The sequence below is a fragment of the Phodopus roborovskii genome, unplaced genomic scaffold, assembly GCF_943737965.1.
Source record: "Phodopus roborovskii unplaced genomic scaffold, PHOROB, whole genome shotgun sequence".
Taxonomy (NCBI): Eukaryota; Metazoa; Chordata; class Mammalia; order Rodentia; family Cricetidae; genus Phodopus; species Phodopus roborovskii.
In genome coordinates, this window is record NW_026126434.1 from 11041255 (window position 1) to 11059379 (window position 18125).

Below are 18125 nucleotides of genomic sequence, written 5' to 3' on the forward strand. Positions count from 1 at the left end.
TCCTGGTTCTACTGTCAGAGGTCCCTTAGACTGCCCAGGCCTTCTAACTGAGACCCATGTTCAGGGGGTCTGAGTCAGTCCATTGTTGGTTTCCCAGCTATCAGTCTGGGGTGGGGGGGTGTTCATTAGCTCCTCCTTGTTCAGGTCAGCTGTCTCTGTGGGTTTCTGTAGCCTGGTCTTGTCCTCCCTCTCTGCATCTGGATTCCATTTCGGCTCAGTGTTTAGCTGTGGGTGTCTGCTGTTTCCATCAGCTACTAGATGGGGGTTTTATGATGAATAAATTAGTCACTGATCTCATTATCAGGGAAGGGCATTCATGGTAGCCTTTCCATTGTTGCTCAAATTGTTAGTTGGGGTCATCCTTGTAGGTCTCTAGAGTCAGCTTTCTCTTCAAACCTATAATGGCTCCCTTTTTTATGGTATCTCTCTCTCGTTTTTTCTCTAGTCTATTCCTCCCCTGACTCAATCTTCCTAATCCCACATGCTTTCCTCTCCTCCCCTTCTCTTTTTTCTAGTTTCCTTTCCATTCACTGTCTCCCCTCCCCCCTACAATCCCAATATGCTCAGGAGTTCTTGTTCCTTTCTCCTTCTCTGAGGGATCTTGTATGAATCTCTTAGATTCCTCCTTGTATCCTAGTTTCTCTGGTGGTGTGAATTATAGGCTGGTGATCCTTTGCTCTATGTCTAAAATTCATATGTGAGTGAGTACATACCATGTTCCTCTTTTTGTGACTGAGTTACCTTATTCAAGATGGTTTCTTCATGTTCTATCCATTTGCCTGCGAATTTCAAGATTCCATTGTTTTATTCCATTGTGTAAATGCGCCACATTTTCTTTATCCATTCTTCAGTTGAGGGGTACCTAGGTTGCTTCCAGGTTCTTGCTATTACAAATAATGCTGCTATGAACATAGTTGAACATATGTCTTTATTACATGGATGTGGATCATTTGGGTATATGCCTAAGAGTGGGATTGCTGGGTCCTGTAGTAGACTGATTCCCATTTTCCTGAGGAACTGCCATATTGATCTCCAAAATGGCTGTACACTCCAAAATGGTTTGCACTCTCACCAGCAGTGGAGGAGTGTTCCCCTTTCTCCACATCCTCTCCAGCATAAGTTGTCATTGGTTTTCATTGTTATAGCATTGCCCTTGTAAAATCCCAGTATACTTTAAAGTCTAAGAATTATTGTCTTAAAACAACTCACCTTAAAGGACTTTATGTTCAGCTTTTAAAAGTCTGTCACTTAAAAATACCTATTTTTATGAATGTGTGTGTGTGTGTATGTGTGTGTGTGTGTGTGTGTGTGTGTGTGTAAGCCAGAAGTGTGCAGAGGCCTTCAGGGTCCCAAAGGATGGTGGATCCCCTGGGGCTGGAATTGCTGGTGGTTGTGAGCTACCTGACATGGGTGCTAGAACTCAAACTCTAGGCTCTCTGTAAAAGCAGTAAATACTTTTAAGTTATAATAAGGTTTTTCCTGAGTAACATTGTGCCAGATATACTATTATTCCCCCCAGAGTGTTTAGTTTTTATTTAAAACATTTAATTGACAGAATTATATACTCATATATATATATGTATATATATATATGTGTGTGTGTGTGTGTACTTTATATAATGATCACTACAGCCATATTAATGGATGTATTCATCACTGTCCATAAGTACTATTTCGTATTTGTGTAGCAAAGACATTTGAAGAGTATCTACACTGTACATTTGTTTCATTAAGCTTCAATCATATAATACAGTGTTAACTATAGTTACCATGCTAGTCACAAATTAGATTCCCAGTTATGACTGAAAATTTGTATCCTTTGGCCAAACTTCACATTTCCTATATCCCCATCACCTGAAAACCACTATTTTATGCTAGCCTGTGATTTCATCTATGTGAGATTGTATAGTACTTTCCTTTTGCATCTGTAGACATTATTCACTGTAATAATGGAAACATTATTTAAGGTCAAATCTCCAGGTTCATTCATATTGACAAATGGTAAGAATTCTTTTTCCTAAAGCGACTTAATAATATTTATGTATGTACATACCAAATTTTATTGATTTTTTTTGTATCAATAGACTCTCCCAGAGAGTTGCTGGTTTGAACAGTTGCATGGTTTATACAAGCAGATGATACAGTTCTGATGATGCCAAATACATTTTAACAGAAGCACATCTCCTTTACATTAACCAGTTTAGTAGCTCCATTAAAAAATTCTCACATCTAATTGTTTATCTTTATGTCAAATTCTTTTACTCATGGAGTTGCACAGGAATTACTTATCTTGGTACATAATTCAAAATCAAAATTATATTTTAATTTTGGAGTAATTGGTCATAGATACTAACTATGCTGTTATTCCAAGTTCTTAATTCATTTATGCATAGATCTTTATTCTGCTCTTTTTATAGTAATCAGAGTCTTCCCTACCAAACCTGATTTATTTTTAATCTTTTTTTCTTTCTCTTGAGCACAGGTATATCACTAGGTCATTTTTCAGGGAAGCTCAGCCTGGGGTATATTTCAATCATTCGCTTTCATTTTCTCAGGTGATAACTTACACAGTGCATCCCTTTGTAATAAATTCCTCCAATGGGTCAGAAATAATTTTGTTCTCAGCAATTATGTTTTTATGATTGCAACTGCAGGCATCTGCATTTTATCACTTTCAGGATCTGAATGTGGCAGTGGAGTGCAGAAAGTCTATTTATGCAGAACTGTGCTTCAAGGAGTTTACACTTCTGTGCTGTCTCTCGGAAGGGGACATAAACTCCTAGATCATGCTTAATTATTATGTAATGGATCTATCAATAATCATATTTACCCCAAAATATAATCTTCTGTGTGTCAGATTCATGTTGAATGTGAGTTTAAGGAACAGTTTTAAAATCTCTTAAAATAAAATAATAAATCCCTTTATAAGGAGTTATAAAGATTTTTTTGGCAAAAGTTTAGATGTATTTTATGATATAAATGTATTCCATGTTTTAAAGAGACAAATATAGGATTAAAGTAACAGTAATGAACACTATTTTTCATGGCCGTGTTCATCTCTACTTCCATACTGTCTCCTAAATATCTACGTATATAGACACACTGGGAATCCCACAAGTTTTTTGAAACCTCAGAGTCCACCCCAGTGACATACCTCCTCCAACAAGGCCACATCTAATCCCTCCCACACGTTTCTACCAGCTGGGGACCAAACATTCAAATGTATGAGCCCATGGGGGGCATTATCATTCAAACCACCACAATGAGAGACATGAATAGTGACAGTGACAGCTCCCCTAAACACCATGTTTTTAATTTCTCCCAGCCATCTAGGGAGGACTCTGCTGTACTTCAACTCAACAAAATTTCTTTTTTATTTTTCCTTGAGCCCCAAACCCCAAAACAAAGAAAAAAGAAAGAAAAGGAAAGCAAAAAAGGAAGAAGGAAAAAAGGGAGACAGAAAGAAAGACAGACAGACAGAAAGAAAGAAAGGAAGGAAGGAAGGAAGGAAGGAAGGAGGAAAGGAAAACATTTAGGTGAGCAATACATCAGTTTATATAAATATTTGTAAGAGCCCACAGAGTGAGTTTCCCACTCCTCTACAGACAGATCCTTTGCTACTGGATCATCAGAGGACTCCTGCCATATTTGGGCTCTTAATCTCCAAGAATAGAATTTCCTTTTATTTCTTTCAGAAAAAGAAGTGACTATTGGTGATTATTATCATTTCCATTTTGAATGAACTTAATATCATTTACTTATGTTTCTGTTTTAGTTTTGTCAATTTGACATAAACTAGAATCATTTGAGAGGAAAGTCTATTGAGTAATTGCTTTGGTCACATTGGCTCGGGCACATATCTGTGGTGGGTTTGTTTTGATTATTAACTGACATTGGAGGGCCCAGTCCATTATGGACTGCACCATCCCTCTACATGTGGTCCTGGGTATATAAGAAAGCTAGCTAAACATGTGTGCCTGAGCCAGTGAGAGAGCAGGCCAGAAAGAAGCATTCCTCCATGGTTTCTGCTTCAAGTTCTTGTTCAAGTTCCTGACCCAACTCCTATGGATGGACTGTGACTGTAAGTCAAATAAAGCCTTATCTCTCCATGTTGTTTTTGGTCAGGGTGTTACAGCACTGCAGTTAACAGAAAGGAAATTAGAAGAGCTTCTATAAGCTTTGTTATCTATAATCTTTTCATCTACATTCATCCTGCATTCACCTTTGCTGATTGATTATCTCATCAATAGACTGGATACCATGATTAACCTCAAAGGGTCAAAGGAAACTGTGGACAATTCTGTATACATATAATGTTCTTGTGGAGTAATATTTGTTCAAGCAAATATTGGACTTTTGACTGTAATATCTTAAAAGTTAGTAAATGAAATGCCTTTGAAATACAGGTCTAATGCTTAATAAGTATAATGATGTTATTTTTATGGCAGGATGAAGATGTAAAGTTAGTTTGCCTCCACAGTGTTTTAAAGTTTAAGGTGATTTGGAATAGCTGAGTCAATATCTAATAAAGTGACTTTTCCAACTTCTGAATCTTTTACTGCTAGGAAACTGCTCCTATGGGAAAGTTACTAAGCTAAAGTATTTCTTGAGAAACAAATAGTTCAGAAAAAGGAAGCCCCTTTTCAAAATTAAATTAAGATCAAGAAAAGCCAGCAGTTAGTTGATTAAAATATTGTAGAATCCAGCTGGAGCATACATGACAGGTTTGTCAGAATTTCCATGATGTCCCTGGGACCTGGGAGTTCTCAGATGGGCCATGGGCAGGTGTCAGGGGCTATATCCCTTCATGTCTCCTCAGTTTGATTCCTAGACTTTTTTTTTTTTAATATCAGACTCTGCTTGCTCCAACACTGTTGTCCACTCCACCAGTATTTTTGCTTTTTGTCATCCTTTGGGTGCTGAGATTGTAAGTGTGTCCCACAACATTTAGTACCACTGCTAATGTTTTTATCTTTCAATCACAGCTCATCTTTCCCTCTGTGAATTCATGGATTGCACATTTAACTTAGCTCTCAAATGCACCCTTCCCTCCCACCCCAAACTGATTTTGTAGGCAGCCAGGTGTTAGAAACTGGTAAACATGACCCACCCACTCATCAATAGATGCAAGGAGGCAATTGTGGTTATTTTGGTGAGATGATAGTAAAGTCCCCAACTCTGAAGTTGTGGTCATTTACATTGCTTGAGATGTGACTCAGTCCTCTACAGAATCCACTGGTAGCCTCTGGAGATAGCCTGAAACTTGAAACCTCCATGACTCTAGACCAATGATGGCAATCTTCAGTTTTTTTTTTTCTATATAGGTCCAGATAGTGAACAGCTTCAGATTTGATAGCTCATCTGTTGCGATTATGATGCCTTTACGGTAGGGCAGCCACAGACAATATATAAACAAATGAGCATGGTATGAGAATAAAAATTTCTTATTGTCAGAAATAAGTGAGTGTCCAGATTTTTCTTCAGGGATAGTTTTCAGGCCCTTGTTCTAGACTGACTTTTCCCCCCTGAGATATTCTGCACTCACTGCATAAGGAATTGTAAGGAATGGGTACTATCTCATATTCATTTGAAAACCTCATGGGATACAAATTATGGTAGAGTGGTTTGTGGCCAAACCCTATGAGAGACACAAAAGTCTCAGTTGGGAGAAGAGTACTAAGCAGGCAATTCTGAAAATTCCTGCTACTGTTGAGGAATTTGTTAGCCCAGTGGTTTTCAACTTCCACTGAACGTTAAAATCATTTGGGGAGCTTTAAAAAATCCTGATGCTCAGGCTCCACACAAAGCTCATTCAATCAGAATCTCAGGGAGTAGGGCCAATAACTAATTTTGAAAGCTCCCACATGATTGCCATGTAAGAATTGCTGAGCTGGCCATTATATCAGCCAGTGGTGAACACAACTCTTCCTCTAGGTCCAAGCCTTGCCCTAAAATTGTGCCTCATTATGTTTTTCTAACCTTATAATTGAATATATATGTATATACAAAATATATTCTTTATAGCTATGACAATGAATTTTGTGAATAAAGCTTATTAAATGTGATTTGTGACTTTGCAGATTCTAAGATGTATTTAATTAAAAATGTTATGTTTGTGTGTATGTACACATGAGTGTAGGTGCCTGTGGAATCCAGAAGAGGCTGTCAGATCCACTGGAGCTGGAATGACAAAGTGGTTGAGAGCTGACTGGTGTGGGTTCTGGGATCCGAACTCAGGCTATTGGGAAGAGCAGCAAATGTTCTTAACCCCTGAAGTAACTCTAGCCTACAGATGGGCTTTTGTTTTTAAAGGAATTGATTTGTAGTCTCAGCTTGGATTCATAAGATACCAGTTTTGTTAGGGTTAGACATATTTCCTTTCATCTCTACCTTGCATTTTAGTATTTCTGAAATGAGAATGTATCTTACAACAGCTATAAACATTTAATGTTACCCTTCTTTTTGATGCTTATAGGGGATTACAAATTTGCCCATAGGAATGTACTTCTCTTTCTTTATCTTTTATAAGTTCTGACCTTCTTCATCAACATCTGCCCATTGGAATGGGATAAATTATTCAGCTAGTTAGAGGGTAAAATGGTGGGATTCAATAATTTCAACAGTATTTTTTGGTAACTACTCTATCCCTTATGTAAAATGATCAGAACAGGTGGCGTGGACCCTCACGCCCTGACTCAGGAAAGGCAGCCTCCCCAAATCACTCACAAGAAGTGGTCTTGATGCAAAAGCATGAGGCATTTTATATTCCAGTGCATTGGGGTCCACAGCCATACTCCACGTGGGGTAGAGGACTGGGAACACTGGGTATAGGGTTCAGACAACTTTTATAGGGTTACAACGAAGTCGCACATCATAAACCAATCATCTCATAGCATCCAGTGCGGACCAATCAATTTGAACTATCCAAGCCCACTTAGCCCACGAAGTCTGCTCTCACTAGGGCTTCTGGGTGGTGTTACAAGGGTCATTTCCTGTGTTTATTCACTCACAGGTGCTGTCATAAACTGCCCTAAACTGCCCTGTCGCAAACAGTCAAGAATGTGACCTTTTGCCTACTCACTGCTAGAGGGCAGAGTCTAGGGAGAGTTAGGCTAAATTTTTCCATCCTTACAGTGGCTGGAGTGTGTCTTGTTTACGTGGTAAGAGACTGGGCATTTGGATTGCACTTCTATGGAATGGGCGCTGGTCTAGAATTCTCTGTAGTCTGGTGACCTTTCCTCAGAGGCTGCATTACCATGCACAAAAGGGCTTTTTGCAGAAGCCTGGAACCTGACCTGATCCTCAGAACCCATGGTGGAAGCAGAGAACCAATTTTACAAAGCTGTGCTCTGGCTCGATTTGTGAATCATAGTATATGTGTTCCCCCCCCTCCCCAGTCATCACACATATGCACGCTCATGCACACACACACACACATACACACACGAGCATGCACACACACACACACACACACATGCACGTACATACACACAAACTCATGCACACACACAAACGTACGTACACACACGCACACACATGCACGTACACACACGTGATGATTTTATAAAACCTACAACGTGTTATTATTTAAAAAATATGCACATTTGTTATGGTGATGGCTATGTTAAGTTACAGTGTACTCCTAAATAGAATAAATCATGTCAGGGGAACTGGCTTGTTTTCTTAAATGATGATGGTGTCTGAGAAATCACCTTGTAGTACTAGAACAGAGTTAGGGTTAATCAGGCAACAGACTTAATTATGCATACCCTTCAGTCACACACAGATTCTTCCTCCATTTAGTGGTATTCCACTACCACAGACTAACTAAAATGTCTTCTTCCTTCATCCTCCCAAGAGAGCCATGCTCAGAAATTCTTTCCCTGCTTTTTAGCTATTTCTTTTCTAGTTGATGTCTAAGGTGAGTATCCAAACCTATTTTTTTTTTTTTTGGTCTTTCCACCTCTCATAGAGAGTCCAAGCCCCTGGTTGAGGACCATCTGCTTTACCCCTGTATTTTCTGATGGAAAGCCACATGTCCCTCGGGGCTCTTCTTGGAAGGCCCCATTTCATCTTTGTGATTGTTTGCATCTCTGCAGAACCTTCTATGTACTTTCCGATGTGTCAGCAATTTGTTCTTCTATGGAGTAGTTGCCTGTGTACTTCCCTCATCACCATCTTGGAGCTTATTCATTTTTTATTTCTTAAGTCCCCACAGTCCTGTTTCCAACACAGTATGTGTTCAATAAATGTTTATTGCCTTGAAATGAAGGGAAAGAAGGTGGTAGTTGATTTTGTGAGACTGTTGAATGCTAATTTAGAGGTATGCAAAGGTTCACAATGGTTCAGCCCTCCTAAGTACTTTGCTGAGTGAGCCTGGGTTGGTTTTGCAAGGAAGGAAAGAATAGAAGAGCATCCCCGCTCCCCACTCAAGCCCAGGGAGACATTTTTTCACAGATCACTGTTTAACTTTAATACACGTTTTCCTCTTTCCCACTTTTCTAATCTCTTTCAAAACCCTGACAAAGTTAAAGCTAATTAACATGGCTTAAATGTCTTGTATCTTATTTCATAAATTAAAATTAACTGAAAGGAACAAAAGTAGCCCTGAAGGCTCCTGTGAGCTTCTGGAGGAAGGTTAATAATTCAAAGCATTTTAACTCACAAACAAGAAAAGAGATCGCTGTTAACATGGCCTTTTAATTCCACAGTGATAGCAGAGTGTGAAGAAAAAAATTAGAGTTCGATTGGGAAAGAACAAGAATATAGAATAGAAATGTGTTACCCAAGTTGGCATTTAAAAACTTTCCATAGAGCAAGTGTCAAAGAGCCAGGAGCCAAAGCAATTGTTACACTCATGCACCAAACAAGATTAAACCTAAGCTCCTATTGTATTCCACAGTATTTCTATTGGGATTAGCATGGCTCTTTACAAGGACAAGCGAAGGGCTGATTCACTAAGCATATCAATTTAATCTTCAGTGTCTTTGGAGCATCTAGAGAAGTCCATCTGAATTAGAGTCCAGTGCACTGAGGGTTGTGCAAGGTACCAGCCCAGTATACTTGATGCAGGAAACATCATACAGACTATTTTTTTGAGCTCTAACATTCAATGTATAGTGATGATATACCATTAAGATATACCTGGCTACATGAAATGTTAGACTTTCAAAACTAATAAACTAGGAGTTTCTTCTTTATGTATTACTTGAGACTGCTGACTTAAGACCATTTCAATGAGAAGAAGCCTTCTTCCTGTATCTTTTATTATTATTTAATTATTTGCATTACTAGTGATCAGACTCAGGATCTTGAACTTTCTAGGCAAGTGTCCTACAATTGAGCTACACCCCTAAACCAAACTCCCTGCTAAATATATATATTGGGTCTGGGTCATGTTAAGTTGCTCGGACTATTCTTGAAATCACATTTTAGCTCAGGTAAGCCTTGAACTTATGATCCTCCTGTCTCAGTCTTCCCAGTGTGCTGGATTACAGGCCTGTGGTAATCTTTAATCAACCAGATTTGGTTTATTATTGTTATTATTTATAAGCATATACTAATTGTGTAAGATAGTGGGCTTAGTTATGACATTCCAAGACATCTATGTATTTCACTTTCCTTCGTTTGTCTTCGCTGAAGGTGTTACAGTAAAGCACAGGTGTACAGACTAAAAGAAAGTGAAACCTACATTTGTTTTCAATAAAGCTATAAGCCTGGAGATTTCCCATATTTAAAAATCTTCTAACGCCCCCCCCCACACACACCAAAAAGAGGGAAGAGGGGATATTGTGCATTTGTGAAAAAAATATAAAAGTGATAAAATATACTGGATTCTGTAAGAATCATTTCTGCTGCAGGTTCAACCCCAAGTTTTGCATTCTTTATAGAAATAGCTCTTGGTACTGTAAAGGAAAATGAAGAAACAGGAATTATTTTACAGAATATGTTGAAGTTCATTGTACTAGTTGCTGAAATTTCTTTGGAGATGGGAGACCTTTTCAAATAACACATGCACCTATCCCTCTTGGTGAGACACATACATCTGCTGTAGTGAGTCATAGTCACTGATGGGAGTAGGTGACAGCCCTTAGGTGAATTGAGGTGAAAAAAAAGTTCAACTGTCTTCTCTTTCTGAACAGGATTGCCAAGCCTATTTACTTTCTAAGGTAAAAATGAATCATTGGAAATGTCACTTAACTTTAGCCAGTATTAAATAACTATGTTGGGGCACTTTAAAAGAAGATTTGCATTCAAACTACTTATACAACTAAACAGTTTACAAGTTGCAATTGCATTTTTTTTTAAATAAGCATAATGTTCTTATACAATGTTCTTGTTCTCATTTTTCACTTCTGTGGCATTTGCTATAAAGAACAAAGCATTTCTAGAATACTCATTTTAATTTCAAAGGTTAGAGTATTTTGTGGGAAGCATGTGGTGCTTGGAGGATTCAAACAGTAGTGGAAGACTGTGCACTTAAAATATGGTGGGAAGGAACCTTTTAGACAAGAGCCTCATTCTTCACTTTAAACAAAAGTTTTAAATGAGGTGTTAATCTAGACAAATACCTTTTAACTCTGTAAATAGGAGCAGAGGTATTTGCCTTTTGGTGTTTGCAAAAGCCTCTATGATACATCAGGCTCTTTGTCATCTGCCCATGGTACCATTTAGCTGCTGGTAAAGCATTCCAATGCGCTGAACTGCCCACATTACACTCATTTGGGAGGTGGAGCCTCCAGGAGGAAGATAAGATTATGCCCAAAGAAAGCACCCTTGACTGGGACTGTGGTGACCAATTTTTGTATCTCCATTGTGCACAGACTAGAAAATATGTGGTGTGTCTTGTTATGAATTTTAAAAATACTGGACCTTACTTAATCAATTCATAGTCTTAATGGACAATGGGATATCCTCTCTCCTCCTCCTTCTCCTTCCTCTTCCCTCCCCCACTCCCTTTCTTTTCTTACTTCCTGAGACAAGATCATCAAGATGTCTCAGGAAACCATGATATACAAGGAAAAGACTAGTAAGAAAAACAAAATGCCCAGACAAAGCAATATTGAATGAAAAATTTAAAATATACAATTGAGTTCATTTTTGTATGGTTAATATACCCAATGAGACTCTATGGGAGAGAAGTTTTTCCCTTCCAAGTATAGACAGCTTCTTGGTTAGGGGTGGGAGTCCATGTCCCCTTCCCCCTCTCAGCAGTGGGACCCTGTATGACCTGAATCTGTGCAGGCCATGTCTGCTGCCACAGTCTCTGTGAATTCATATGTGCATCAGTCTTGTGTTTGGAAGATACAGTTCCCTTGGGGTCATTTATCACCTCTGGTTCTTAATCAGCCTTTCTGCCTCTTCTTCACATAGCTCCCTGAGCCCCAAGGGGACTAGATTGATGAAGACATTGCATTTAGGATTGAGTATTCCACAATTTTTCACTCTCTGCACATTGCCCAATTTTGTGCCTCTGTGTTAGCTCCAATCTACTGCAAGGAAACTTCTCTAATGGTGCTTGAGCTAGGCATGGATATATGGGAATAGCAGAATGTCACTGAGTCACTTTATTGCTACATTCCTTTAACAGAATAATATTTGGTTTTCCTATAATCCTATGGCCTAACCAGTCCCAGGTTCTTGGCCACCAGAGCAGTGTTGGTGTGGGTTCCATCTTATGGAGTTGGCCTTAAATCCCACCAGATGGAGGTTGGTTATGCCCATGTTTGTGCCATTATTGCACCAGCATATTGTGCAGGTAGGTCACCTCTGTGGATTGAAGCACTTGTAACTGGGTTGACCGTTATGTTCCTCCTCTTGTAGCATGCAGAGTACCTTCCATTACCATGGGCACTAATCAGTAGTGATGAAGACTCTAGGCACCACCAGGACTTTTCCAAGTTCTATGAAATATGTAAAATGTTGTCTTCAGCAATAGAACCTTTTCATCAGTTTGTGGAAAGCAACCAATATCCTTGGCAATAGCTTGGGATTTGGAGGGTTTCCATGGGACCCTTTAGGCCAATGACTCAACTAGATATTACTCATTCTTGGCACTGGAGATTTCATGTGGTGGCAAAAGATGTCTACTTAAGGGTTTGTCTTCCTCATTATTTGGTGATTCTATCTAGGTTTCTTTCATTTATGTATATATTTTAAGAAGCTTCTGAGTAGTAGGTTTCCAAATGACGCTCAAATGGCCCTTTGTGTTATTTGTTTCTCTTTGTATTCCCCCTTACTCTTGTCTTCTCTCCCTCACCTGTTTAATTCTCCAGCTCCATTCTCTCCCTATCTCTCTATAACTATCTATTCTATTTTCCCTTCTCCCCACTCCTTTACTCTATGCCCAACCTCTGTGGTTATATGGCTTGTACATATAACGTTAAAAGCTAACACCCACATGTAAGTGAAAAATACAGTATTTGTGTTTTTGTGTCTGAGTTACTCAGGATTTTTTTTCTGTAGCTCTATTCATTTGCCTTCAAACTTCTCTTTTTTCCCTTTTGGTTTTCTTCAAGACAGGATTTATTTCTCTTTGTACCCTGGCTATCTGTAGACCAGGCTGACCTCCAACTCAGAGATTTACCTGCTGCTGCCCCCTAAGTGCTGGGATTCAAGGTGTGCACCACCATGCCTGGATGCCAATTTCATTTTTTAAACAGCTGAATAATATTCTATTGTATAGATATACCACATTTCACTATCCATTCATCTGTTAATAGACATATAGGTTGTTTCCAATTTCTAGCTATTATGAATAGGGCAGCAATGAAAATGGATGAGCAGGTATCTCTTTTGTGGGATGTAGAGTCCTTTGGGTAGCACCCAAGAATGGGTAGAGCTGGATCTCGAGGTAGATCTATTTCCATTTTCCTGAGGAACTGTCAACCCCTTATTTTTAAATTTTGTTTATAGTTAATGTATGTGTGTGTGTGCATATGTATAATATATGTGGGCACATGTGCCTGGACCTGTGACAAAGCAGGAAACACCTAGGAGGATCGAAGGACAAGGGATACAAAAAAGGATGGCAGCAAGACAGTATTCTGATCAAGCTGCCAAGTTTTACTTTTTTTAAGGGGAGGCTTATATAGGACCATGGGCAGGATGTGAGTAGGAGTTTGCAAGTGGGCAGGATGAAAGGGTCAGTAGAAGGAATGCCCTGAACTAATCTTTTTTTTATTATTTTATTTAATTTTATATAACAAAGTCCAATTAAATGAAAACAAACATTTATACACAATATTTGGGAATTTGGGCATCATTCTTCCCAAACTACTTCCTGCTGGTAAGGGGCGCTGTCATGGGGGATTCGAAGAAGATTCAGATATCCTGGCTGTAGTCTGTAGGGCTGTTTTGTCCAGCTGTTTTGAATGTAGGATCACCTTGTACTCTGTTTCAGGCGGTCTGGCATGATCAAACAACATTAGTCTGGAAGGAATCCTCATCTTTTCATTTTCTGTGGAAACAAAAATAGAAATCCTTTTCCCCAGTAACTTGTCCATCAACTTAAATTTTGGAGTCAAAGCATTTTTTTTAATTTAATTTATTATTTTACATGTCCATCCCAGTTCCCTCTCCCTCCCTCCCTCCCTCCCTCCCTCCCTCCCTCCCTCCCTCCCTCCCTCCCTCCCCCATCCCTCCTTCCCTCCTTCCCTCCTTTTTACCCTCTCTGCCCTCTTGCATGCACTCTAAACACCCTCCCCTCCCATCCCCCACCCCAATTCCATATGTAGGGAATGCCATCCAGTTGGGGTCATGTAGATCTGACAGGTCCTGTGAAGTAGGGACTAGGGCTTCTCTCCTGTCTCTAGATTAAGGCAGTTATCCCTCCATGGGGGATATCCTGAACTAATCTTTAACTGGCTGTAAAACTGTAGCAGGAAGAATATCCTGAGCGATTCTTTATCTGGCTGTAAAACTACAACAGGAAGACTATCCTGAGCTAGTCTTTAACTGGTTGTAAAACCACAAGCCTGTATCTAGGAATGCTCTGCTAAACATTCTGCTTTTTCTTAAGAGGCAGTAATTTTCTATCTCATAGGCCTGAGATAGTGAGGAAGGTGATGGTCCCCAACATACATGTGCCATAGTGTGCTTGCAGAGGCCAGAGGACAACTGTCAGAAGTTAGTTGTCTTTTTTCTACAATGATTCAAATGATCATGAGGCATACTTGGCAACTGCTTTTACCCAGCTCACTGGCTCTGTTTACTTATTTCTAATTGGCAAATAGATGGGATATTTATGGGATACAATGGTGGTTTGATATGTGCATACCCTGTGGAAAGATTCAGTCTAGCTAATTAACATATTAGCATCTCACTGACTTACCATTGGAGTCCCTATTTCAGTAGGAGCCCCAGGTCTCCTAATTCATATACTGGATACAAGGTATTTTTCTGCTTTATAAAAGTTTTATCTCAAAATTTCACCTGGGTTTCAAGGTTTAATTAAGAAATAAAAGCAATGGATATTTTTCATAAAGTAATTGTATGAACTTGTGTTTCTAAATATATTTTCCCATTTTAAATGGAGAATTTCATGCATGAATATAATGTGTTTTGATCAAATTTACCCTCCCAATTCCCTTCTCTCCAAGTCCTTTCTCATGCTCCATCTACATCTCCTCCCAACTTTATTTGTTCTCTCTCTTAAAAAACAAAAAAACAAACAAACCATGAAGTCCACTTAGTGATCCTACACATGAATGTGGGTAGGAATAGCTATTGGGAGTATGCATAGCCTCTCAGGGCAGAAGAAAACAGATTCTCTTTCTCCTACCACCTGTCAATTGCTAATAGCTCCTCATCTAGGGTTGCAACTTCCTGAGCCCCTCCCCCATCCATGTTGGGGTTTTGTCTAATTTGTTTGTAGTCACGGTTGCTGTAAGTTCATGTGTGCAATGGCCTGTCATATCCAGCAAATAATGTTTCACTGTAGACATTCACTCCTTCTGTCTTTTACAATCTTACTGTACCTTTATCTGTGATGATCCCTGGGCCTATTTAGGGGACGATGACCTTGGACATCTTAAATTCCCACTGCCATCTTCTGATATCTTTCTGCTTCCATCATCTAAGTGCTGGGATAACAGGTGTGTGCCACCAAACCTGGTATGAACTGTAGTAGGGCTTGAACTTAGGGTCTCATGCTTGCTAGTCAAGTACTCTATCCATTGAGCCATGTTACCGGTGTACTTTTTCCCAAGTTCCATTTCTTTATTGAACATATGTATTCTTTCCACATTAAGTTTCTGACACATCCATAGTCCTCTCAGACCTTTATCCAGTAGTAAAACTCAATGATGTTTAATAACTGTGACTTTCCCTTCTAGTCTTCAGTTGGGATTCTGGTGGCTGCTCTTGAGGGAATGACTTGATTTCTGGGGATGTAACAACAGTCCCTGGAATGAGTCTTGTTACTGGGGACATGATTCTGTTTCTTCTGTGCTGTTATACCTCAAGACTGGGTTCACCCTACAATATATTTAATAAGTTCTTTGTGTGTATATGTGTGTTTTTTTGTTTATTTGTTTTCTTCCAATTTTAGGTTACTACACTTGTAAATTGCCCACAGAATCCTTCCAACAGGAAAAAGGGACGGTCAAAGAGAGCCAGAGTTCTCCTGGCTTCTGTGGAGGAAGCAACTTGGAATCTGTTAGACAAGGGGGAGAAGATAGCCAAGGAAGCAACAGCTTTAAAAGAAGAGCTAACAGCTGCACTCCAGGAAGTTCGCAAAGAGAGTGAGTACCCAGTCCCCAGTCAGGAGCATACTGCATATCCTCAGGGTGTTAGTTATTGCAGTAGATGTGTGAGTGTTCTGTTTTGCAGGTTTGAGTTTATTAGTCTTGCACACAGCTGTGAAGTGTGAGCTGTGGGAGGCAGAGTGACTCATTAGGCAGCTCCAAGGTGGATTCCCAGTCCTGGCTCTTATCTGGCTATTGAGTCTCTGAATACAGCTCCCACCTCCAACCATACTGCATGCAGCTTCTCTGTGACAAACAGAGAGGTTTAATGAAGTGGGAGATGCCTTTGCATATACAATGAATTATAAAGCTCTTTATAAACAGTTGAGAGATATTTCCTTTCTGATGGGCTCAGAAATATGTTTTCTGCTTTTCAGTGTTGGAAGCTCTTTTTTTTTTTTGGTAAGACTTTATGTAAACCATACATATTTCATGCTGTGCTTTGCTCACATTATACAATAAAAGCATATATTCTACCTTTTGATAAGATAACACAGCAATCAGAGTTCCCTCTGAAGATTACAAGTCTCATCTGCAGGATATTTGAGACAATATTTAAAAAATTTAATTTGTGCTAATGGGGGTACATTTGTTCAGTTGCTCTTGTCTATGCAGGTGTCTATCTATCTGCCTACCTATCTACCATCTATTTATTTATTTTCAGATAGGGTCTTTCATTGAATCTGGACCTTGCAGTTTTGGCTGGCTGCCCATCAAGCCCATGGGAACTGCCTGTCTCAGCCTTCTGTGCTAGGGTTATAAATAGGCACTGCCACACCCACAGTGTTTTTTTCTCTTTTCACATGGGTGCTAGGGATCTGAACTCAAGTTTCTAGGCTTGCTCAGAAACTATTATATCCATGGATCCATCTCCTAGTCCTACAATTTATCTTTAAAAGAACTATTTGATTATTTTATGCTTATCACTTTGCTGCAACTATTTTGGGAGGGAAAATGAAGTTGAACTTTTTTTGTTTAAATATTTTTATCCCCTGAACCCTAGTACAACTTGAAGAAAATCAGAAAGAACCAGGTACTGTGATCTCAGTACTCAGTTGAAGGTTGGCAAATTCTCAGCCAGCCTGAACTATCTCATGGACCTAACCCCCTCTCTGTGTGTGTGTATGTGAATATTTCTTAATCAATAAACATACTGGCCACATACAGGATACAGGGGTTAATGTTGTAATTAATGCTTAATGTTGCAATTTTTGGTTTTATACCTCTTAAAGTCAATTCTATTGTGTAGACTTGAGGTACATAGCATTGTGTTATGGGGTCCATGTTGCAAAACGGTTTCTACAGTGGAGGACATGGATGTAGCTCTTCCCTCACATGTCTCACTTTTTGGTGACAAAACAGCTTAATGCACTGGTTCAGAAAGGTTTCTTACTGGGATTTACTGCAGCCCCACTGAACATTAGAGCTTCAGTTCCACTCTCCTCCCTCTCTGACACCTTATGCCCTTTGACCCCTCCCTCATCTCCTCACTGCCCTTGTATTTTCACCCTTTCCTGGTAATTACTACATTTGAATTTTATCTCCTTTTTCTTTTAAAATTATTATTTTTAAACTAGTTATTATCATATGTGCATGTAGAGTGTGTGTTTGTGTGTGCACGCAGCATGTGGGAGTTGTTTTGGACAACTTTCCGGAGTTGTTTCTTGTCTTCCACCATGGGATCTGGGACTCTAACTCAGGTGCAGGTTTGCAGGGCAACCCATTTTTACCTGCTGAACCATCTTACTGGAATTCTGAGTCTGGCTAATTCCACTTAGCATAACACCCTCCATTTTTAGATTGTGGCAAGTGGCAGAACCTCTTCTTTTAAAACAAAGACTAGTTGAGGTCATATGTCATATATTGTAGTTTCTTTAAATACCCATCTATCAGTGAAAAAGAAATTCTCAGATACTTCAGGGTTCTAGGATTGTGCAGTAAATGGTTTTCTACTATAACATGATATATATATATATATATATATATATATATATGTGTATGTGTGTGTGTGTGTGTGTGTCGTATATGGCACACACAACAGATACACTTGTTGAAGTGCTTTACCAGCACTTTAGCGTGGGAGGAAAGCATATAGTAGCACATGTTTCTGGAATCCAAGGAATGCCCACTGTATGGAGAACAGAGAGCCATAGTGAACACATTGTGCACCCAACTTGGAAGGAATGTTAGCTGAGTGGTGGGGCTGAAACAGAAGATTGTGCTCTGATCTAACTGACTTTGTGTGATGCCAGAGACATACTTTAAATAGTCTCTGTCCTTTTCTTATTGAACGTCCCTTATCTAGTGGTATGTGAAGGTCTAACAAAAAACAACTAGTAAGTGTGAGGTATTTGGAAAAGTGTAAAAAGCATTGGAAGT

General features: G+C 39.3%; 1 protein-coding gene across 1 annotated transcript in view; it reads left to right on the top strand.

Moving 5' to 3' along the window:
- Positions 1-18125, top strand: part of LOC127223891 (catenin alpha-3-like) — a 105291-nt gene that overhangs the window by 45000 nt on the left and 42166 nt on the right. Inside the window, exon 3 of the mRNA XM_051186581.1 lies at positions 15551-15743. Coding sequence (XP_051042538.1) covers positions 15551-15743 — 193 coding nt within the window. The remainder of the gene's footprint in view (positions 1-15550; positions 15744-18125) is intronic.